The sequence below is a fragment of the Fusarium phalaenopsidis genome, assembly GCF_050370095.1.
Source record: "Fusarium phalaenopsidis strain FUZ10S chromosome Unknown contig_32298, whole genome shotgun sequence".
Classification (NCBI taxonomy): domain Eukaryota; kingdom Fungi; phylum Ascomycota; class Sordariomycetes; order Hypocreales; family Nectriaceae; genus Fusarium; species Fusarium phalaenopsidis.
In genome coordinates this window covers 1322914-1349291 of record NW_028145407.1, presented here as the reverse complement: position 1 = coordinate 1349291, position 26378 = coordinate 1322914, and the positions used below count along the sequence as shown (strand labels likewise).

General features: G+C 31.7%; 1 protein-coding gene across 1 annotated transcript; it reads right to left on the bottom strand.

Annotated features, from left to right (window-relative positions):
• Positions 1–1651: 1651 nt before the first annotated feature.
• LRP88_06983 (pentafunctional protein ARO1p) lies at positions 1652–6418 on the bottom strand (the record flags this gene model as incomplete). Its single annotated transcript, XM_083243520.1, has 2 exons — positions 1652–1717; positions 1775–6418. 2 exons carry the CDS (start codon positions 6416–6418, stop codon positions 1652–1654), a joined length of 4710 nt encoding a protein of 1569 aa, XP_083100744.1.
• Positions 6419–26378: the final 19960 nt, after the last annotated feature.

The following is a 26378-nucleotide window of genomic DNA, read 5'->3' as shown; positions in this document are numbered from 1 at the left end:
GGGCTGCCCATCGACTCAGACTGTGACATCACTCGCCCCCGCCCGACCTGTCGCTCAACCATCAGCATCACTCCCCAGCACTCCTGATGATGACATGGCGTCCGTCATGGATACGGCATGTTCATTCTGGAGCACCCTGATCCCGAATTTTCTTTGTCTGGCATCTAATCGAAGGGCATGGAAGCAACGCTGGGTGTACTTCCATCGGCCCTGATGTAACTTGTACATTACTTGCAAATCCAACAAAACAATTACACGGAATGGCCACGGCACAGCCCTAGGCTCGACTTGGCCGGCCGGGAACGCCTGGGCTGTGCTTTGCGATATTGGAAATCATTTGGGAATCGGAAATCGGAAATCGGAAACCGGTCTAGACAAAAAAAAAACAAACGAGCGAGAGGGTCTTTTTACAGCGTCTTTTGTCATTCAATTTTGCAATTGGGTATCCTCTATGGATTGGTCTGCATTTGGTGCTTTGGTCTGTTTGTCACACGGGTCGTTTTGGCCTGGCTATTTTTGTTGGCAGCGGATGCTTGATCCGCATGCAAGAGCGTGTAACGGTGTGATTTTGGGTCATGACATGCAGGTTGGAAACATTATGGGGTCATACGATGTCATGGCACTGGAGAAACGACCAAGAGCGGGTCGATCAGTTTGAACTTGGTTTTCGATTTCCTTGGCCTGTTGGAATTTCGCATGGGTTCTAACCCAAAAACTATATCCATAGATGATGATGATGTATGATATAATTAAAAGAAGGATTGACAACATACAATCGAAGCCTGTCTCAAATGTGCGTTGTGTGCTTGGCTGTCCAGTAGAAGCCCTACGTGTTTATCGAAGCGAAGGGGCATGAATGTTAGAACCGTCCATCCCTCAGATCTCCAGAGGCTGATAAACGGTTGAAGCTAGCCCTGTAGATGCAAGCCCCATCGCAATCGATGATTGATATGCGTTTGATGATGGAATAGAGCTGGGGCTAGAGCTCCAAGCTTCCCCGGTTAGCGATCTGCACCGAGCTCATGTTCCTCGATGTTGTCACCGTTCCTTGGGGACCGAGACACATTACACAATGAACGAGCCACACCCCTTGTGACGTCGCCAAGATTTGCGCTTGGATGAGCGCATCGAGTTTGAGGTTACTTGATCGCTGTTTTGGGGCAGAATGACGATGTCTTGCATTTGCGCACGCTCTAGGGGAGCAGATCCAGAGACAGCTGCAGCACGTAGGTTACTTTAGAAGGGAAAGGCTTCCATCGAGGCTGGCATGGCAGGGGAACAAAGTCTCCGCCTTGACGCAATCCCGGTGTTGGAGGTGGGATGCTTTGGCGGGGGGTTATCTGTAGTACTGTATTACGAACAACGTCACATCTTGAGATTTGCTTATCTGGTTTCACTTACAGTAGAATGGCATGTTGGACCATGCGACACATTACGGAGCGAAGAAAAACCTGCCTCATACTACCGGACAAATTGTCTATTCTGAATATTTCTCTATATCCACCTTATTTTGTGTTTTTGCAATCTACATAGCAACCATCTGTTGCCATTCTCACACCTGGTCCATTCACTATGAGAAGTGCGCCCCATTGTCGTCACCATAGTTACCTACACGCACCTGGTATCGTTGGCATCGAACGTTGTAGACCCTCTATAAACCGAGGACGGCTGAACGAGCGTTACGGTACAAGGGCGTGATGCCAGTCCACAGTTCAAACTAAGAGAGCATGTTAGCTACCTGATTATACACTTGTGATCGCAAAGGTGAACTCACTTGATACCAACCCTGAGACGCCAGAACCTCCAGACCGGGGATAGTGGTCCAGTTGCCTGCCTCGTCCGCCAGCTGCATAATCGGGGTGTGGCTAGGCTTGTAGGCCATCTCGAGAAGAACACGACGCTCTGTGCCTACAGCCGGTCGGCTGAGCAAAGCACCGACGAGCTCTTGGAGACTTGGGTCAATGGGTCGATCAGCTGGGATAGTGCTGATGACGACATTGAGGTTTGAAGACACCTTGTCAGCGTCTGAAGGCTGGCTCAGACCTTGCAACTGGTACTCAGCTGGGAAGTCAGCTGCGAGCGCATCCGCCTTAGCCTGGTTTCGTGCCGCAATGTAGATTGGACCAAAGCCGAGGGAATGGAGGGCAAAGATGGCGGCTCGAGTAGTGCCACCTGACCCAACCACCATAGCCGCTCCCTTGGTCTCGGAATCGGCCTGCTCCTCCACTCCTTCGTCACGAAGAGCGTGAACCATGCCCCTCCAGTCCGTGTTGTCTCCCAGGAGACGTCGACGGCCACTGGAATCAGCCTTCCCTACTGGCACAACAGTGTTGACGGCACCAATCGTACGTGCTGCTTCCGAGAGCTCGTCGACTTGACTCATGATGTCCAGCTTTAGAGGGATGGTCACAGAAGCACCTCCAAAATCGGGTGCCTGCAAAACCTCACGAATATCCTGGATGTTGTCCGTCTCCAAACGGTGGTACTGATGAGGCAAGCCTGTCTGGCTGAACAGGGTGTTGTGAAGCGCAGGCGATCGAGAAGCTGAAATCGGCTTTCCAAACAAGTAGAAGTTGCATGGATCTAGGTCACCCAATAACGCCAGACCGCGACGGATCTCGGCCGCCGACATCTGCCCAGGTGCAGCCTTGAAGGGCAAGGCAGGGTGGGAGACGGGCGTCAAGAACTTGTTGAGCACACGGCTGAGCTTGCCCGCCTTGCCCATGTTCATGGCGATCATCGGCGTCTTCTGTGCTTCCTGCATCCTGCTCTTGAACTTGGCGAGGTCAAAGTTGTCTTCGGAGCTGCGCGCAACGCCAACGAGCTTGATAATGTCACCAAACTGGAGGGCACGGTTGTAGAATGGAATCCAAGAAGCATTCTTCCATGACATGGTGCCCTGGGGGTCGTGGTGTGAAGCAATGATGCGTGAGTGGCCGCGAGACTCCGTGACGGTCTGGATGATATTTTCGGGCAAGGTCATCTCGACATCGACATACTCCATGCCCATTCGGAGAGCCAAGCGGTAAAGCTCAAGACCTTCCTCGTAGGCGTCGTCCGGGAACTTCCCTCCCTGAGACACGGTGCGTAGGGTGAAGACAATGGGCTTCTTGGCCAGGGCACGAAGAATGGACACTTGTCGTGTAACTGAGTCGACAGACCGATCCTGAAGGAGATCAACTCTCAACTCAACCGCATTGGAACCGACAACAACTTCCGGGATCAAGCTCGCTGCTTCGCTCAGATCGGGAACGGTCAGGGACACAAAGAAACTGTGGTCCTTCTCCATCACATCCTTGAGGTGCGTGCTTCTGCCAGAAATGGAGGATACGAACTGCTGGAAGTCATGCGGAACCTCGCTCTTCGAGCCAGAGGACTCCGAGTGCGGGCTGTAGTAGAGAAGGTTGCTGCACTCCTGATAGAAGTCTTTCCGGCGGAGATAAACTTCTCGGATCTCGCTGGTGTAGGCCGGGCGAGTCTTGTCTCGCATCAGGTACTCCACCACCTGTTCTGTATCACGATGGATGAGCAGGACATTGCCGCCATTTCTGCCATAGTCCTTGAGGAGCTGCCTGGCCTCAGGCGTTTCGACCAGGCCACCGCCACAAGAGAAGATATGGCCGTGTGAGTTCTTCGCCATCACGTCCTTCAGAAGAGACAACTCGTCTGCTCGGAAGCCTTCCCACCCACGGCTGCCTCTGATCATCTCGGGAATCGTGCATCCAGCCCGTCTCTCCAGCTCTTGATCCAGGTCGATGAATTTCCAACCCAACATCTTGGCCATCCAGTTGCCAGCCGTGGTCTTGCCGGCGCCCCGCATCCCAATGATGAACACTGAGCGCTCCATAACCGAGCTCTTGCTATCCTCCTCATCAGCATTGGCGTCTGGCTCATGACCAACCATGTCAACCTTGAAGGCCTGCGACAGGATGTCCCACCAGCCAGGCCATGTCTTGCCCACACATTCTCGTTCAGTGACGATGACGGGGCTGGGTGATGCGACTGCAAGCACACTGAAGCTCATGGCAACACGGTGATCATCATAGCAATGGATGCCAGCCGTTGGCGCTGAGATGCCACCGTCCTGTCCTTTACCGAGAACCTCAATACCATCATCAAGTTCGTTGCACTGAACACCAAACTTGGCTAGCTGGTCCTTCATGGCTGCAATTCGGTTACATTCCTTGACTCGCTGGTTGGCAATACCGGTGATCTGTGTTTTCCCGGACGCCACAGCAGCCAACACTGATGCTGTAAGGAATGCGTCCGTCATGGGTTCCATGTCAACATGAGGCAACGCCTTTAGCTCACCAGGTGGAGGGCCAGTGATTGTGGTGGAGTAGTCCGACTGGTTGACGGTGCAGCCCATGGGCTGCAACACATCAACAGCAAAGCGAGCGTCGCCCTGGAGCGACTTTGACCCAATGTTGGGAATCGTACATGTTGTACCAGTGATGGCAGCAACCGCCAAAGGATAGGTGGCAGAGCTGGCGTCACTCTCAATGATGTACTCGCTTGGGTTCTGGTACTGGCCCTGAGGGATGTGGTAGGTGTTTGGTTCATCAGGGGAAGCAGTCACATGAACGCCAAAGGATGCCATCATGGAAATGGTCATGTCGATGTAAGGCTGGGAGATAGGCTTACCGCCCACCAGGCGTAGGGTCACCGGGTTCTTGGCGTAAGGAGCTGCCATGAGGATAGACGAAACGTATTGAGACGAAACGGTGGCCGCGAGCTCGATGACACCTCCCTTAAGTCCCCCGGCTGCATCAACGCGCAGGGGAAGGCTGTTTTCCTTGCCCTGGTATTCGATCTCAACGCCGTTCGAACGTAGAGCATCGACTAGCGGGCCGATCGGACGGACCTTCATCCTCGCATTGCCAGTGAGGACGGTGGAGCTGGCACTTTCACTTGGAGAGCACAGAGCGACGACAGTGGTCAAGAAGCGGGATGCTGTTCCGGCGTTGCCTAGATAGAGAGCCTCTTTGCTGGCCTGGAGGCTCCCTCCCTTGCCGTCGACGACCAAAACCTCTCCAGCATCCTGCCAAGAGTAGGAAGCTCCCCCAAGCTGATGAATAGCTGACAGCATATACTCGGTGTCGTCCGAGTGAAGGAGATTCTTGATACGGCAAGATCCCAAACCAAGAGCTGCAAGGACCAAAGCTCGATTGGAGATGCTCTTGGAGCCCGGTGGGGTGACAGTGACATCCAAGTTGTTTGGTACACCAGGAGTCACTTGGATGGAAGGCGAGAGAATAGTTCGGATCGTCTTGTCGTCGACAACACTGGCACGAGGCTCGTAGCACTTGCCGATGGCAGACAGGAGCACAATCTTCTTCTTTTGGCCGTCGTTCTTCTTGTCAACTCCCATCTTCTGAAGCAAGACGTCGACAGGACACTTCTTGCCAGCAGTCAATTTGACAACGCGCTTGTCATGAATTGAAGTTGGGAGATCATAGCTGGCTATGCACTTGACAAGCCTGGCGACAGCACCCGGGCGCAGAACACCTAGATAGCGGGCCAGCTCGGCTTCCTTGACCATACCGATTGCCACAGCTTCTCCGTGAAGCAGCTGAGGCGTAAGAATGGCCTCAATTGCATGTCCAATGGAATGGCCAAAGTTGAGGAGGTTGCGAAGACCACCCTCACGCTCATCGCTGGAAACAACCTCTGCCTTGACACCTGCCGATCCAATGACAATGCGCTTCAGCACGTCCTTGATGGGTGTCAATCGACCTTCGCCCTTGGATCGGACGCACTCGAGGATGTGAGCTGCTGACTCCTCAAGCACGGTGAATTCGGTTTCGTTCCAAATGGCCGCAGTCTTGACCACTTCGGCCATGCCGTTGATGAACTCACGGACAGGAAGGGTCTCGAGGAAGGTCAAGTCAATGTAGATGCGCTTGGGCTGCCAGAAGGCGCCGACCAGATTCTTGCCCATTGGGGTGTCAATGGCAGTCTTTCCGCCAATGGATGAGTCAACCATGGCCAGCAATGTGGTCGGGACTTGAACAAAGCGAACACCACGCATAAAGGTTGCTGCGACATAGCCGATCATGTCACCCATAACACCGCCGCCAAGGGCGATGATGACGGTGTCACGAGTGCATTGCTGCGAAAGCATCCAGTCTTCAATCTCGGCCTTTGTCTCCCTGCTCTTGGAAGCCTCACCGGGAGGAATTGTGTAGGTGAGCAGGCGGGTCGCCTTGCCCTCGGCAGCAGCCTCGAACCGAGCTTGGAAGGCGGGCACATACGCGTCGAAGAGGTTCGTATCGGTGATCAGGACGTATGTCGAGGTTGGGGTGTTTTGGAGGAGGTCGTCGGCGACAAAGTCGAGCCAAAGGCCATGATCAACAATGATATTGGCCTCGCCCAGAATCGAGATCCGCTCGGGACCTGGTTTCTTGGCTTCCGCCATCGCGAATAGTAACAAGTCTCAGGATAGTAAAGACTTGCCTCTTCGTCAAAACGGCGCTGCAGATTGAGGTTTGCGGAAGGTCGTTTGGTTGAGGTGGGCTGCCGTCGACCACGCAGGGATCTAATTATGGTCGGTGAGTAAAAAAAATGGAGGGGTCTCCCCGATCACGGCGCTAGGTCTGACTCCATGACGAGGAGAGGCTAGCCAGTCAAGTACCGATTGTTCAGGTACCCCGCCTGATTGATCTGCAAGGGGCCTTCTTACAGGTACCGAAGCGAGGTACAAGGTATTGTTGGTACCTTGGCTGGCTGCCCTCTCAGAGCAACCTTAATGGTAATGCGGGCCGAACAGCGGAATGACTCAGCGAAACACGGCCGGCGGGAAATCATACCTGCACCGGGGCCGGTGCAAATGAGTCACGTGCCAACCGCACCGGCCCCGGTGTAAATAAGATCTATTGTAGAAGAGGGTTATACCTGTTAGCTCATATGGGCCAAGGCCCAGGCGAGCTAACATAGCAAGCTAAGTTAGCTATAAAATTATAATATAGCTATAAAATTATAATATAAACCCCGCACTTAGTAATATTCTTATTTTTATATAATTACTACTTATTTTAGCTATATTTTATAATAGTAACTAGTAAAAAATACCTCTCTTATATTTATTTTTATTATGCCGAGTAAGGTAAATCTTAAGGCCGCCCGGGAAGTTATAGTATTTTATATGTGGTATACCTAGGACCTCTATTATAATACCTCCGCCGGTATAACTTAACCTTTCTTACTTTATGCCGCTAATATATATTACCCTAGGTCCTTTTTTGCCTTTATTTAGAGGATTATAAAAAGGCTAGAGATTAGATTTATCCCTGCCTAAGTTAATAAACCGTGAGTCTTTATAGATAAAGAGGATAAAGTTATTATTATTTTTATTATATAAATAAAAAGGTTTAGATTTTTTATATTTAAAGCTAAAATTAAATATATTATTATAACCCTTTATTAATATAAGAATCTTAATATTAATTTAATTAATAAATATAATATTTTTATTTTTATATTACTTATTTTAAGCTTAAGTAAGTATTCCTTAAGGTTATAAAATAATTTTATAAGTCTTAAGAAGCTAATTATTTTTATAACCTTTAATAATAATTTAAAAGCCTAATTAAGATTATTTAAAGTTATAAGATTAGTACCTTTAAGTATTAAAATATTAATTAAGTTAATATTAAAATTAAAATTTTTAAAGTATTAAGGTCTTTATTATATAAATAAGATAAAAAATAAGAAAATATTTTTTTCTTTTAATTATAAGACTTATACTCTTATTAATATAAGTAGCGCTATAAATAATATATTATTATTATATCTTATTTTTAAGATATTTTTAACCTTAGATTAGGTAATATATATAATAAGTAAGCGTCGTAGTTAAGTAAGCGTCGCATTATATTATATAATAATAAATAGCTAATTTCTATTTTTCTAAAATATGCTATAAAATATATAAAAATCTAAAATAAATATTTATTATTATTTAATTAATAAGAAAAGTATATTATATTTTTATAGAATTTTAATAAATTTCTTTATATATAAATTATAAATTATATAATATAAATAGGTTTTTAAAAACTAGCTTATTAAGAAGTTTTTAAAAAATATATAAAAATTTTAAATAATAATATATATATATAGCAAGTAGATTAGGCAAGTAAGTAGATTAATTTGCCTAATAAAGGGATTTATACCTAAGATTATATTAATTTAAAAATTTCTAAGAAAATTAAGCTAAGCCTAAAATAGATAAAATTAAAAGTTTAAGTATATTATATAATAAGCTATTAATTTTAAACTTTATATATTTTTAAAAAAAATCATAGTTAGCTAGTATTTAAAAAGTCTATTTATACTATATAAATAGCTATTACTTTATAAAGAAATTTTTTTAAAAGTTTAAAAAATATATAAATAGCTTATTTAGTAATTTAGTATCTAATATAGCTCTTTTTAAGCTAGTAGCTATTTTATAGCTATTTTAATTAAGTTTAGAAATCTCTTCTTTTAATATATAATATATATAATCCACTTACTTATTTAATCCACTTATTATATATATATATTAGCTAATTATATTATTAATTAAACTTTTAAATTATAGTTATTTTAAGACTAAATTAGTTTTTTAAGAAGTTTTTAAAATATACTTTATAAGTTAAAATCTAAGTGCGACGCTTACTTATCTATAACGCTTACCTATTATATATATTATATATAGAGGCTAATATATATAATAAGTATGCGCCGCATATAAGTATGCGCCGCACTTATATTTTTACCTTAAAATTAAGTATTAAAAAAATTCTTTAAAATTTTATTTAAGCCCTAGTAGATTAAAACTAAAGGATTAGGCTTATTATATAGTATAAAAGCTATAATAATTTTTTTAGATTTTTTAAAAAAATTATTACTAAGCTAGTATAAAAAAAACTTATTTATACTCTATAAAGTGCTATTTATATATAAAGGGTAATTTTTAAAAATCTTAAAAAAATACTATATAGTTTTATTTTTAATTAAATAGCTAAAAGTATTTTATTTAGAATTTTAAATATTTTATAATATATATAATAAGCATGCGACGCATCTAAGTATGCGACGCACTTTTCCCTCCTATACCTAACTTTTCAATTGATCAATTGATTTTTCCACTACTAAATATATCAGACCTAAATACTGAGGCTAAAACCCTTCTTGCCCTTCAAGCCCTTTAAAATGACCCAAAACTAAGCGTCCGACGCGCTGCAAAGATCTATAAGGTCTCCGAGCCAAGGCTGCGTCGTCGCAGACAGGGAATCCAATCGCGATGCGATTGGATTCCAAAATCACGCCGACTATCTGATCTAGAGGAACAGATCATAGTTCAGTTCATTCTCGACCTAGATTCGCGAGGATTCCCCCCCCGACTACGTGCTATTAAAGAAATAGCCAACTGATTGCTCGCCGACCGCGACGCGTCACCTGTCGGTAAGCGCTGGGCTTATAACTTTATTAGGCGATACGAAGAGGTTAAGATGTATTTTTTTCATAAATATAACTACTAGAGAGCTAAATGCAAAGATCTAATTATTATTCGCGATTAATTTAGGCTCATAGAGAGCATAATCGCGAAATATAGTATTAACCTCGCTAATATTTATAACTTTGATAAGACTAGCTTTATGATAGGTCTGATTATAAGCGGAATAGTCGTTATAGGCATAGATAGGCGTGGAAAGCTAAAATCAGTGTAGCCTGGAAACCGGGAATGGATTATAGTGATCTAAGCGATTAATGCGGAAGGCTAGGCGATCCCGCCGTTTATTATCGGTGCGGGCTAATATTACCTCGCTAACTAGTACCGAGAAAGTAACCTCCCGGGCGATTAGGCTATTGCGATGACTTAAAATAGCTGGACTAATAATGAGATTAATCTTAAGTGGCTAAAACACTTTGACCGGTATATAAGTAATTAATTAATTAGTTCCTATTGTCTTTTAATCCTAGATAGCTATAAAAGTTATTACTTTGTTAACTTTGAGAGATATTATAAGGAAAATAAGATTATTATGCTTTATATACTATCTTATTCGTCTTATTTACTTTAGCCTCTTAATATTAGGTACTTTAACCTACTCAAGCAAGCTTATAGTTAAGAAATAAAGCATCTAATTAAATACTCTATAACCCACGTTTTAAAGACTAAGTTCTTTCTAGCCTTCTACGCCGCATATTAGGCCACTATGATAGAAAGAAATATTAAGGCGGCTTTTAGAGGAGCCGGGCTTGTTCCTCTTAACCCGGAAAGTATGGTCTCGAAGCTTGATGTATAGCTATGGACTCCAATGCCTGCCGAGGAGGTAGCTAGCCCTATGACCCCTTGGGCGTCAAAGACTTTAAAGACCGTCCTTAAGGCCTAATCTTAGTCTAAATACCTTGATAGACGAATTAGAAGGCATTAAAGTAGCTCCCTAGAGTTAATTTTAGGAGCTCTTAAGTCGCTTACTAAGGGGACTAAGGTAATAATACATAAGAATGCCTTATTAAGGTCTAAGAATAAAGACCTTTGAGAGGCAAATAAGATACTAAGCTGGCACTAGAGGGCAAAAAGGACTAGACTATAAAAAAGAGGGGTAATAATAATAAAAGAGGGAAGGCAAGTAATTAATTAGATAGATATTAATGCGTAGGTAGTGGCGGAATTATTAAGAAGTAGTAGTTAAGGAAGGTCAGCGTGACCGGGGGTTTAGTATTATAGTATCTGCGGTAAGCCTAGTTATAATATAAGAACTTATTAGGTAATAATTAAGATATCTAGGGAAGAGTATAGTAAGTAGTTTTAATTAATTAATTAATTTTTTATATTTTTATTTTAGTTTATAATAATAAGGTTTAAGAAAAATATATTATATACTTAGATATATTATATATTTATTATATATATTACTTAGTTTTATAAATTAAAGGTTTTATTATTTTTATTTATATAATATAATGCGGTATATACTTAGATATAATATATACTTATTATATATATTAATATATATAATAAGTAAGTGAGATAGATAAGTAAGTGGGATAGTTAGACTATGTATTAAAACTAGGATTTTTAAACTTTAATAAAAACTTTAATAAAATAGCTAGAAACTTATAAAGAGTATTTCTAGCTATTTAACTTATAAATAAAGTATATCTAATTTTTATAGATTTTTAAAAAAATCTCCTTTATAGAGAAATAGCTATTTATATAGTGCGAATATACTTTTTTTAAACTACCTTATAAGGTATTTTTCTAATAATCTATAAAAATCAGGATTAATAATATATTATATAATTAAGCTAACTTCTAATTTTTAGCTTTCCTTAGCTTAATATAAATTTTCTAGAATTATTTAAAAATCCTAGTTTTAATATATAATCTAGCTATCCCGCTCACTTATCTATCCCACTCGCTTATTATATATATTAATTTTAATATTTATTTAATTTAATTTAATATAATATATATATATATAATAAGTATATTAAATAAGTAAGTATATTAAAAATCTTAATTTTTTTAAATAAAATAATAATAAAAATACTATAAACTATTTAATTAATTAATACTATTTATTATATTCTTTCTTAGATATCTTAATTATTACTTAATAAGTCCTTATATTATAACTAGGCTTATTATAAATACTATAATACTAAACCCCCGGTCGCGCTAACCTCCCTTAATTATTACTTCTCGATAATTCTACTACTACCTATATATCTATATCTATCTAATTAATTACTTACCTTCTTTCCTTTACTATTATTACCCCTCTTTTCTATAGTCAGGTCCTTTTTCCCCTCTAGCGCCAGCTTAGTATCTTATTTGCTTATTTAAGTTTTTTGACCCTAGCCTTAAGTGTAACGGTCTGACCCCAAAGGGGCTCAAGCTGCAGCTAACTAGCTTCTACCGTGCCGCGATGCTGCGGCCCCTTAGCCACTAAGGCAAAAGGGTAAGTTAATAACAGACCGCCAGTCTGTTATTATAGCTGCAACTATAGGGGACCGGCTCGGCGCCACAGCGCCCAAGCCACCATACGGCACAGCCTATAACATTAAGTAAGGCAACCTTATGCATAACTATCTTTATTCCCTTAGAAGAAGACCATATAGCTTTTAGAATTAACTCTAGGGAGCTACTTTTATGCCTTATAACTCGTCTCTTAAGGTAATCTAACTAAGATTAAGCCTTAAGCATGGTCTTTGGGGTCTTTAAAACCTAAGGGGTTAATAGTTTAGCTACCTCCTTAGCTAGTATTAGAGTCTATAGCTATATATTAAGCTTTAAGATTATATTTTCTAGGTTAAGAGGAATAAGCCTAGCTCTTTTAAAGGCTATCTTAATATTTTTTTAAGTTATTATAGCCTAAAATATAAAATAAAAGGCTAAAAAGAACTTAGTTTTTAAAATATAAATTATATAATATTTAATTAGATATTTTATTTCTTAATTATAAGTATTTTTAAGTATATTAAAGTACTTAATATTAAGAAGTTAAAATAAATAAAATAAATAAAGCGGTATATAAAGCCTAATAATTTTATTCTTTTTATAATATCTCTTAAATTTAATAAAGTAATAACTTTTATAGCTATTAAAAATTAAAAGATAATAGCGACTATTTAATTACTTAGCTATATACTAGTTAAAGTGCTTTAGCTACTTAAGGCTGGCCTTGTTATTAGTCTAGCTATTTTAGGTTATTATAATAGCTTAATCGCCTAGGAGGTTACTATTCTGGTACTAGTTAGCGAGGTAATATTAGCCCGCACTAATAATAACCGGCGAGATTGCTTAGCTATCCATAATAATTGCCTAAATAACTATAATTTATTCCTAGTTTCTAGGCTGTTAAAGACTTTTATAAGAAAGGTCTTTTATATAAATAATTCTAGAAAATTTAACTTATAAAATATAAGTCTAATAACTTGCTACCCTATAGTATATTACTAGCGCTATTTAATAGTATGCTTACCTAAGCTATAGCTGCTTATATAAGCGAGATATTATAGAGTTATATAAACTTCCCTCCTGGGTGATTCCAGACATATAGGGTAAGTCACGTGACCCGGACTTAGGGCTTTATTCCAAGCCTAATAACTCTATTAAAGCTAGTCTTCTTATATAGGTATTTTTTATTTAGTTTTTAATACCTAGAATATAAAACTTTTTAGGTTTTATCTTCTTTATATAATAGCCTAGCTATTACCTCTTTAATTAATATATATTATATATAGTTAAAAGGCCTTAGAAAAGAGCTATCTAGTGGTATAACCTTTATTTAAATCAGGTTAATAGATTCCAAACTATTAGTTATAAAAGAATAGCTTTCCCTTAGAATAGTTTTACTTCCTTAGAGCTTTATATATAAAAAGCAATATAAGTATAAAGATAACTAATTAGGAGCTAGCCTTTTACTTTATACTCTTATCTATTTTATAACCTACTTTTATTAGCCTATAATTTCTTATCTAGCCTATTAGCTTTTTATAAGGACTAAATCTTTTGCTTATTCTCTTCTTATTTTAGTTACCTACTCTATACCTTATTTAGACCTTATAGTCTATATTAAATTGGGGCTCGGGCGAGCCTGTTAGTCACGTGCTTGAACATGTGACCACTTGATCAAAAGAGGCATCTTCCGCCGCAGCTCTTAGCTAGCCATCCTTTTCATCTTTACCTTCTAATTTACCTCTTTTTCAACTGCTTATTAAGCAGCCCTCGCAGCCTCAATTGGCTATGGGTGGTCTGTGTGTTATGTTGTTGTTCCTCCATAGTTAAAATATTTTTTAGTCTTTTACACAGGCTATACTAATTTTAGCTTTCTATGCCTATCTATACCTATAATAACTATTCTACTTGTAATTATACCTATTATAAAGCTAGTCTTATTAATATTATAGAAATTATTTAATTAGATATTATACTTCGTGATTATATTTACTATAAGGGTAAATAAGTTATAAATAATAATTAGATCTTTGCACTTTGCTCTCTAGTAATTATATTTATAAAAAAAAATATAACTTAAGCTCTAAGTATTACTTAATAAAGTTTAAAGCCTAGCGCATACTAACTAGTAATATATCGCGGTCAATAAGTAATTAATTAGTTATTTCTTTTATACTATATAGCCAGGGGGGGAATCCTTGCGAATCTAAGTTAAGAATAAAGTAAATAAGGATCTCTTCCTCTAGATTAGATAGCTTGTGTGATTTCTAGATAGTATTACGTTGAGATTAGATACCCTTTTATCAATGCCAGAGCGTTATTAGGTTAACTATATAGATCTTTGCAGCACATCGGAGCTTTAACTTTGGGTTATTTTAAAGAGCCTTAAGGCCAAGAAGGATTTTAGCCTCTCTATTAGACTATGATATGCTAGGTGGTTAAGAATTAATTAATTAAATCGAGAAGGTATAGGTTAAGGGATTTTTATTTTACTTGCTTATCTGTTTTACTTACTTATTATATATATTATTAATAATTTTAATATTTTAATAAACCTTATTATAAGCTAAATGCCTATAAGAATCTAAATTAAAATTTTTAGAATTTTTTAAAGTAATTTTTAATTTAAGTATAATTACTAAGAAATTTCAAAGTATACAGCTCACTTGTCTATATAGCTCACTTATTAAGTACATTATATTATAATTTTATAGCTAACCTAGCTTGCTAAGTTAGCTCGCCAGGGCCTTAACCTATATAAGCTAATAGGTATATATAAGTATAATACCCTTTCTTTTATCTAAAAAAATAATATTAATATATAAGATTAAATACTAAGTAGTTTAATAGGTATAACATATATGCATAGCTTATATAATAAACAAGCATGCATGACAGCATACTATATTACTAAAATTCCACTTACCCTAGACCTTTTAACTTTTTCTATAAAATAGCTAGAAACCTAAAAAGAGTATTTTTATAAACCTAATCTTTTAATAAATCTTATAATACTTTTTTTTAGATTTTTTAAAAAAGCCCTTTATAGAGAAATAATTAAATATATAGTGCGAATATATTTTTTTTATACTACCCTATAAGGAGTATTATAAGATTTTTCTAAAAATATATAAAATAATATATTATATAATATGTCTAATATTAAATTTTTATCTATTTTAAGCTTTACCTTAAATTTTAAGAGCTTTTTAATTTCTCTTTATAAGATATAAATACCTATGTCACGCATGCTTGTTTATTATACAAGCTATATATATACGTTATAGCTATATAATAAATAATATATTATCTTTTATATTAGCTATTAATACTATATTAAGTTACTTAATGCTATAAAGTATATAATAATAATTATACTAATATAAATAAATTACTTTAATATATAAAATATATAAGATAAGGACTTTTTATTAAAAAATATAATATATTTTTATATAATTACTTAATAAGCGAGTAAGCCAGAGATATTTATATTTTAAAAAGGCAAATTAAAAAGCTCTTAAAATTTAACATATAGCCTAAAATATATATAATTCTAATATAAGGCTTATTATATAATATACTTTTTATATATTTTTTTAAAAAATCTTATAATAATCCTTATAGGGTAGTATAAAAAAAGTATATTCGCACTATATACTTAGTTATTTCTCTATAAAGGTGTTTTTTTAAAAATTAAAAAAAATTATTTTTAGATTATTATAGATTTAGCTTTATAAAAATACCTTTTATAAATTTTTTACTATTTTATAGAGAAAGTTAGGTTATCTAGGGTAGGTTAATTCTAGGTGCACAATATACTAGCTCACTCGCTTGTCTGGCTCACTTGCTTATCAAGTACGTTATAATATTATTATTAAGATGAATAACTAGTATTAGAACTAATATTAAAACCCTCTTAATATTTTAATCTTTATAAATAATATTATAACTTTAATAATAAATATATTAAGTAATTAATAAGTGTTAGCCCTTATTATGAATACTTAATATATTAAAGTACTAAGATATTATAATTATAATATAATATTTCTTTTTAAATTTAGCATTAATATATCAAATAAAAGTTACTTACAAATAAGAGGTTAATTAAAGTATATCTTAATATAAATCCTAGGTTTATTAAAAGGGCTTTTATTACTTAATTTCTTTCTTAAAGGTATTTAATTATTATTAATTTAATAATATAAAAATATGAGGCTATAAATTAAGAATATAGTATATACTTTAATAAGATTTTTAATTAATAATATTATAATCTTGTCTTTAATATAACTCTAAGATAAACTTATAATAATTTTAAAACTTTTAATAAAAAGTATTAATAAATATTATAAGAATAATAAGGTATTTATTAATTATTTAAAAAATAAAATAAAGAAAGATTTATATTTAAAATATTAAATAAAGTAAGTATATATTATAAGTTTAATGAGATATAAAATAAAAAATTTAAAAAGTAATATTATAATATTATTATTATAAGATAACTTATTATATATATAAGTAATAACTAAGCTTATTTTATATTATATATATATTTAACTATAACCTTATTCAACTAAGTTATTAAGTTATTAAGTTATCATAATTATATTTTTATAATTAAAATTATTATCAAAATTACCATAACTTATATATTTATATAAGCTAATATATATAACGTACTTGATAAGCGAGTTGAACAGACAAGTGAATTGAACACTTGAATTTTATACTAGTTTACACTAAATAGAAAAGAATTCTTTAAAAAATCAAATTAAGGTAAAAATAACTTAAACTTTTAGATTAGGTGAATTAAGTAAAATCCTATATAGTAGAATTTTTTTAATTTTTTAAAAAAAATTATATATCTATTATTAAAAAAAAACCTATTCATACTGTCTTTTTATAGTTTTTTTTAGGATTTAATAGCTAAATAGATTTTCTTAAAATCTAGAAAAAAGCCCATCTTATGACTGTTTTAAATAAAGTTTTAAAATTATTTTTTTAATATTTTTACTAATTATATAGCGCGTTTTAGAAAATTTAAAGTTTAGCCTTTTAGCTGTACAGTGCAAGTGTTCAATTCACTTGTCTGTTCAACTCGCTTATCAAGTACGTTATATATTATATTTAATTAAATAGCTTTAATTAATTAAACTCATCACTAATTGTTAATTTAATATTAAGCTCTAATATTAATAGTTTTAGATTTAATAAAACTCGAATATTAACTCTAAGAATTAATCCCTTTAAATAAACTTATAATATTAATAACTTTTATTGCTTAATATAATTATATTTATAGCCATATGGTTAAATCTGAAATAATTATAAGATCTCTTTAATTTTTATTTAATATTTTAAAAGTATTAATATTAATATTAAAACTTATAAGTTATATTTTATATTAATTATTATCTTATAAGTCCTTAATAGATTTAATAATAATAAAAGGTTTAATTTCATTAAAAAGAGCTTTTTTTATTAAAAACTTTTAAAAAAACTAAATGAAATCCTTATTAATAAAGATATTATTATAATTAAATAAAAAAGTTAAGTAAAAAAAAGAAATTATAATTAAAGGTTATAAGTTGAATTTATATTAATTAATTAAATTTTATATTTAATTTACTATTTTAAAATACTTTAACGTATATGATAAGCGAGCGTCGCAGTCAAGCGAGCGTCGCACCATACTGTATAGTAATAAATAGCTAATTTCTATTTTTCTAAAATGCGCTATAAAATATATAAAAATCTAAAAAAAATATTTATTATTATCTAATTAGTAAGGAAAGTATATTATATTTTCTATAGAATTTTAATAAAATTCCTTTATATATAAATCACTAATTATATAGTATAAATAGGTTTTTTAAAAACTAGCTTATTAAGAAGTTTTTAAAAAATAAAAGAAAATTTTAAATAATAGCTAATTATATTATTAACTAAACTTTTAAATTATAGCCATCTTAAGACTAAATTACTTTTTTGAGAAGTTTTTAAAATATACTTTATAGGTTAAAATCTAAGTGCGACGCTTACTTATCTGCGACGCTCGCTTATTATATATGTTATTTAAAACTATATTTTATAATTTATTATAAATATTTTTATTACCTTTATAAAGCTTATAAATTACCTTAATACTATATTAGTTACTCTTAATTAAAATTAAACCTTATTTATAAAAAATATAAAAAGTAATTTTAGTTTTTTTCTAAGTAATTAAGAATTATAAAAACAATTAAAAGGTTAATATTAAAAGAGAGTTATTATATAAAGGGGATTTTAACCTTTTTAGCTAATTAAGATAATATGCATAATAAGCGAGCTAGTTAGACAAGTAAACTAGTCAAAAATCCCTTAACCTCTCCTCTTCTTATTTAATTAAATACTCCTTAACCACGCAATATACTATAATTAAATAACAAGGCAAATATCCTTCTTACGCTTTAAGCCTATTAGAATAACTTAAAATTAAGCCTCTAATGGGCCGCAAAGATCTATTAAGTCTATTATAATACCCTCTTTAACCGAGAGAATAGCGTCCCTACGCGATGCAATATTATACCTAACTCGCAGAAATTATCCAATTTAGAAGACTAAATCATAGTTTAATTTATTCTTAACTTAAATTTACGAGGGTTTCCCCCGAGACTATATAGTTTTAAAGAAATAACTAATTAACTACTTATTAACCGCGATATATTACCTATTAGTAAGCGCTAGGCTTTTAACTTTATTAAATAATAATTAGACCTTAAGATATATTTTTCTTATAAATATAATTATTAAAGAGCTAAATATAAAGATTTAACTCTTATTTATAATTAGTTTATACTTATAATAAATATAATTATAAAATATAATATTACCTTAGCTAATATCTATAATTTTAATAAGATTAGCTTTATAATAGGTATAATTATAAATAAAATAGTTATTATAAGCGCAAAAAGGCATAGAAACCCGAAATTAATTTAGCCTAGAAATTAGAAATGGGCTATAGTTATCTAGGCCATTAATGCCAAAGGGTAGGCGATCTAGCTGTTTATTATAGTTGCGGGCTAATATCACCTCGCTAGCTAGTACTAGGAAAGCAACCTCCCGGGTAATTAGGCTATCGCGATGACTTAAAATAGCTAGACTAATAATAAGACGGGTCTCAAGTAGCTAAGGCACTTTAATTAGCATATAAGCATCTAATTAAATAATCGCTATTATCTTTTAATTCTTAATAGCTATAAAAGCTATTACTTAGTTAACTTTAAGATATATTATAAGAAAAATAAGATTATTATACTTTATATACCGCCTTATTTATCTTATTTACTTTAGCCTCTTAATATTAAGTGCTTTAGGCTACTTAAAAAAGCCTATAGTTAAGAAATTAAGTATTTAATTAAATACTTTATAACTTATATTTCTAAGACTAAGTTCTTTTTAGCCTTTTATATTGCCTACTAAGCTATTATAATAAAAAGTAATATTAAGGGGGGTTTTAAAGGAGCTAGGCTTATTCCTCTAGACTTAAAAAGTATTATATTAAAGCTTAATATATAGCTATAGACTCTAATACTAGTTTAAGAGGAGGCTAGCCTCCCTAACCCTTAGGTCTTAAAGACCTTAAAGATTATCCTCGCGGCTAGCTCTTAGTCTAGATACTTAAAAAGATAAATTAAAAGGCACTAAAGTAGCTCCTTAGTATTTATTCTTAAAACTTTTAAGTTATTTTCTAAAAAAAAATAAAGGTAATAATATATTAGATAGTATTACTAAAGTCTAAGAACTAAATCCTTTAATAGTTAAATAAGGTCCTTAGTAAGTAGCGCTAAGTAAAAAGCAAGTAGCTATAAAATAAAGGGAAGATAACTATAGATAAGAGAAGGGAAGTAATTAATTAGATAGGTATTAATCCGTAGGTAGCGGCTAAATTATCGAGAAGTAGTAATTAAGGAAGGTTAGTGTGACTAATAGAAAGGCGCTATAAAGTATATAGTAAGACTAGATATAATATAAGGACTTATTATATAGTAATTAAGATATCTAGAGAAGAGTATAGCGATTAGTTTTAATTAATTAAATAGTTTATTATATTTTTATAGCGATTTATATCTTAAGGGTTAAAAAAAGTAACTAGTTTGCTTATCTAACTAGCTTGCTTATTATATATATTATAACTTATTTATTATAAATAAAGCTAATTTTAAGATATTATTAAAGTTATTAATAACTATATAAATAAACCTTATTAATTTAAGTTAATTAAGACCTTAGGCTTTAAGTATAAAGGTTTTATTATTAAATATATTAAGATACTAATTAAAATATTTTAATCCTTATTATAAATAATATAAAAAAAATAAAACTATAATAATAATTATAATAGGCTTATAATATTTACTTTATATAAAGGCCTTTAATTTATAAATAGAAATAATATAGTTAATATATATTAATATAACATACATAATATGCGAGCTGGTTAAACAAACGAACCGGTTAATTATACTATATAGCTAAAAGTGTAAACTTTCGATTTTCTAAAACGGGCTATTTAATTAGTATATCTTTAGGAAATTAATTTTTAATTTTTTACAAATAAAGTCATAATCTTATATTTTTCTTAGATTTTTAATTAATTGATTTAGTATATTATATATAAAAATAAGAAATAAGATAGTGTAAATAAGCTTTTTCTTAATAACTCTGTAAAGAAAAATAGAAAAAACCTAAAAGAATTCTTTTATATAATTTACTACCTAATTAACCTATATCTAAGTTCTTAGCTATTTTAGTTCTAGTTTAAATATTTCAGAGTGTTGTTTAAAATCGCGCTTTAAGGTATAAATCTCACTAACCGGCTCGCTTATTATGCACGTTATCTTTTTATATAATTATATTAAAAATATATTTAAGGTATATCAAGCAATATAAAGTACTTGGAATAACTTAAAAAAAGTATATTATAATAAATATATGAAATAGAATAAAAATATAGATTAAATATATAATAATTAATTGCAATATTTTTTATTTATCTTTTATTTAGTTATACTATATATAATTAATTTAATTTATTAAAAAAATAAAAAAGAGTTTATTTATTATTAAATTTTTATTAAATCCCTTAATAACTTAAAAAAATAATAATATATAACGTACTTAATAAGCAAATGCCGCAGTTAAGTAAGCGCTATACTAAACTGTGTAACTAAAAATTATTAAATCTTAAATTTTAAGAACTGCTATAAAATAGGTATTAACTTAAAAAAAAAGGCTTTTCTAATGCTAATTATTTAAGACACTTAAAAATACTTTTTATAGATTTTTAAAGAAATTCTCTTTATAGAGAAATAGCTAAGTATATAGTATAAATAGATTTTTTAAATACTAGCTTAGTAATAGTTTTATAAAAATCTAAAGAAATGTATATAGTCTCTTTAAAATATAATAAACTTAAACTTTTATTTTTTATATTTTAAGCTAATTTTAGATTTTTATAAATTTGTTTAAAATTGCTTTTAAAGTAAAATATAAATGCGGCGCTTAGTTAACTATAGCACTTGCTTATTAAGTAGGTTATTTATTTATATAAGATATAATTTATAACTTCTATTATTAAGATTAAAATTATAAGTATATTTAAAATAATTAATTTTAAAACTAATATAAAAGTTTTATAAACTTATAAAGTATTAAAATTAAAGCTTAATATTAAATTAAAACTTAATAATAAATAAAAATAAATATATTTATTTAATTATATTTATAATTTATATCTTAATTTATAATAATAATATATATATATAGCGAGCTAAATAGTAAGTAAACTAGATACTTTTTTTAATCTTTAAGATAGAAATTACTATAAAAATATAATAAATTATTTAATTAATTAAAATTACTTACTATACTTTTCCCTAGATATCTTAATTACTACCTAATATATTCTTATATTATAACCGGGCTTACTATAGATACTATAATGCTAAACCCCTAGTCGCGCTAACCTCCCTTAATTACCACTTCTTAACGATTCTGCCACTACCTGCGCATCTATATCTATCTAATTAATTACTTACCTTCCTTCCTTTACTATTATTACCCCTCTTTTCTATAATTAGGTCCTTTTTGCCCTCTAGCGCTAGCTTAATATCTCATTTGCCTATTTAAGTTCTTTAACCCTAGCCTTAAGTAAGGCAACCTTATGCATAATTATCTTTATTCCCTTAGAAAAAGACTATATAGCTTCTAAAATTAACTCTAGGGAGCTACTTTTATGCCTTATAACTTATCTCTCGAGGTAATCTAACTAAGATTAAGCCTTAAGCATAGTCTTTGGGGTCTTTAAAACCCAAGGGATTAATAGTTTAGTTACCTCCTTAGGCGGCGTTAGAGTCTATAGCTATATATTAAGCTTTAAGACTATACTTTCTAGGTTAAGAAGAATAAGCCTAGCTCCTTTAAAGACTAATTTAATATTCTTTTTTATTATAATAGCTTAAAATATAGCATAAAAGGCTAAAAAGAACTTAGTCTTTAAAATATAAGTTATAAAGTATTTAATTAGATGCTTTATTTCTTAGTTATAAGTATTTTTAAATATATTAAAATACCTAATATTAAGGGGCTAAAGTATATAAGATAAATAAGGTAATATATAAAGCCTAATAATTTTCTTCTCCTTATAATATCTCTTAAATTTAATTAAGTAGTAACTTTTATAGCTATTAAGGATTAAAAGATAATAGCGACTATTTGATCGCTTAGCTATGCACCGGTCAAAGTGCTTAAGCCACTCGAGACCGGTCTCGTTATCGGTCTAGCCATTTTAGGTCATTGCAATAGCCCAATCGCCCGGGAGGTTACTATCCCGGTACCAGTTAGCGAGGTGATATTGGCCGGCACCGATGATGAACGGCGCGATCGCTTGGCCATCCGCATTGATCGCCTAAATGACCATAATCCATTCCTGGTTTCCGGGCTGCACTAATTTTAGCTTTCCACGCCTATCTATGCCTATGACGACTATTCCGCTCTAAATTATACCCATCATAAAGCTAATCTCATTAATATTATAGAAATCATCTAATTAGATGCTATACTTCGCGATTATATTCGCCATAAGTATAAACTAATTATAGATAATAGCTAGATCTTCGCACTTAGCTCTCTGGTAGTCGTACTTCTAAAAAAAACGCGTCTTAAGGTCTAGGTATCGCCTAACGAAGTTTAAAGCCTAACGCGCGCCAACTAGTGGCGCGTCACGGTCGGCAAGTAATTGATCAGCCATTTCCTTCATACCACGAAGCCGGGGGGGAAATCCTCGCGAATCTAGGTCGAGAATAAAGTGAATAAGGATCTGTTCCTCTAGATCAGATAGTCAGCGTGAATTAGGAATAGTATTGACTCGGGCTTGGATGCCATTATATCGGTCAAACAGTGTTGAATGCTTGACTTAGTAGAGCTTTGCGGCACCTCTAAGACTTAGTTTTGGTGTATTTTGATGGGCTTGAAGTGCAAGAAGGATTCTAGCCTCTTTATTAGACTGTGATATACTGGGTGGTTAAGAATCAATTGATTAAATAGAGATAATATAGGTTAAGGGATTTTTTGTCTGGTTCGCTTGCTGTCCGGCTCGCTATACATGTACGTTATATAAATTTTAATAATTTTAATTATATTTTTATTAATAAATTTAATAATACTTAATTATAATTAATAATATTTAAATAAAGTTATAATAATTATTATTAAAATTATTATTAAAATCACTATAATTTATATATTACTATGAGCTAAGATATATAAATTATATATATAATTAAATAAGTTTGATTAATTAAACCTAAAAGTTTTTATTTATTACTAAGTCTAGCGCTAAGCCATAATTCTATTACTTTTTAGGTTACTAAAACTTTAATATTAACTCTAAGAACTAATCCTTTTTAATAAGCCTATACTATTAATAATTTTTATTTCTTAATATACTTATATCTATACTTATATTACTATCTCTTAGCTAGCTATAATACGACTTCTTTAATTATTTTATTTAATCTCATAAAAGCTATGAATCTTAATAGTAAAAATTATAAGCTATGCCTTATATAAATACTTATTACCTTTTAAGTTATTAGAGGATTTCTTTTTTTATTAATATAATACTTATATACCTTAAGTTTTTTTAAAGAGCTTTTAATAAAAGAGCTATATTTTAATGAAATTAAATTTATTATTTAAATTATGATTAAATAAAAAAAGAACTAATTAAAAAAATAAATCTACTATAATTAAAGAGTATAAATTTAATTTATATTAAATAGCTAAGCTTTATACTTAATATAATACTCTTTAAGGCTTTATTAGATATTCTTTCTTATAGCTTATTATAAGTATTTTTAATGCCGTTATAAAGTTTATAAACCTCTTTAATTAAATTATTTTGAGTATATTAAAAGATATTCTAGTAGATATTAGTTATATAACTTTAATTATTTAATTAATGGTCTTTTTAGGAATTATTATAATTCTATTAATATATTATGTAATAATTATAATTAGTATTAATAATAATTCAATCTCTTTCTATACTTATAATTAAAGTAATTTTAATTTCTTTAAGTAATTAAGAATTATAAAGGTAATTAAAAAGTTAATATTAAAGGGGAGAGCTATTTTATAAAGGGATTTTAACCTTTTTATCTAGTTAAGATATAAGCTATTTATTATAAATAGAGCAAGTTTTAATATATTATTAAAGTTATTAATAATTATATAGATAAAGCTTATTAGATTAGGCTTATTAAGACCTTAGGCTTTAGGTATAGAGCCTTAATTATTAAAATTACTAAGATATTAATTAAAATTCTTTAATCCCTATTTTAAAGAGCATAAAGTAATAAAATAATACTTTAAAATTATAAAACATATATTAACAAGCATGCATAGCAGGCAAGTATGCGTCGCACTATATTATATAGGCAAAAAATAATAAAACCTTTAATTTCTAAAACTAAGTATAAAATAATATAAAACCTAAATAAAGCATTTCTAGTTATTTAACTTAAAATAAAACTATAATATATATAATAAGTAAGTTAGCTATATAAGTAAGTTAGCTACTTTTCCTTACCTTAAAGCTTAAAAATTATAATAAAAATACTATAAATTATCTAATTAATTAAAACTCTTCCCTAGATATCTTAATAACTACCTAATAGGTCCTTATATTATAACTAGGCTTACTATAGATACTATAATACTAAACACTTAGTCACACTAACCTCCCTTAATTACTACTCCTCGACGATTTAGCCACTACTTATATATTAATATCTATTTAATTAATTACTTATCTTCCTTCTTTTACTATTATTACCCCTATTTTTTATAATTAAGTTCTTTTTACTCTCTAGCGCTAGCTTAGTATCTTATTTACTAGTTAAAGCTCTTAGACCTTTACCCTTACTAGAGCTATCTCATATATATTTCCCTTTAGTGCCTTAGTAATTAACTTTATAGCATTAATAATTAATATAAGGGAGCTACTATAATGCCTTCTAATTTATCTCTTAAGGTATTTAAACTAAGATTAGGCCTTAAGTATAATCTTTAGGGTCTTTAAAACCTAAGGGTTTAATAGTTTAGCCTCCTCCTTAGTAAGTATTAGAGTTTATAGCTATATATTAAGCTTTGAGATTATAATTTCTAGGTTAAAAGGAATAATCTTAGCTCCTTTAAAGGATATCTTTATATTTTTTCTTATTATAATAGCCTAAAATGCGTTATAAAAGGCTAAGAGGAATTTAATCTTTAAAATATAATTAATAAAGTATTTAATTAAATACTTAATTTCTTAACTATAAGCCCTCTTAAGTATACTAAAGTATATAATATTAAGGGGCTAGAGTAAATAAGATAAATAAGGTAATATATAAAGCTAGATACTCTTATTATTTTAATAATATCTCTTAAATTTAATTAAGTAATAACTTTTATAGCTATTAAGGATTAAGAGATAATAATAATTATTTATTTACTTAGTTATATATTAATTAAAGTACTTAAGCTACTTAAGACTAGTCTTATTATTAGTCTAGTTATTTTAAGTTATTATAATAATTTAATCGCCTAGGAGGTTACTTTCTTAATACTAATTAGCAAGGTAATATTAGCCCGCGTTAATAATAAATAATAGGATTAATTAGCCTTCTATATTAATTACTTAAATAACTATAATTTATTCTTAGTTTCTAAGTTATATTAATTTTAGCTTTTTATACCTTTTTATACCTATAATTATTATTCTGCTTATAATTATACCTATAAGATAGCTAGTCTTATTAAAGTTTTAAATATTATTTAATTAAATATTATACTTAGCGATTATATTCGCTATAAGCTAAAA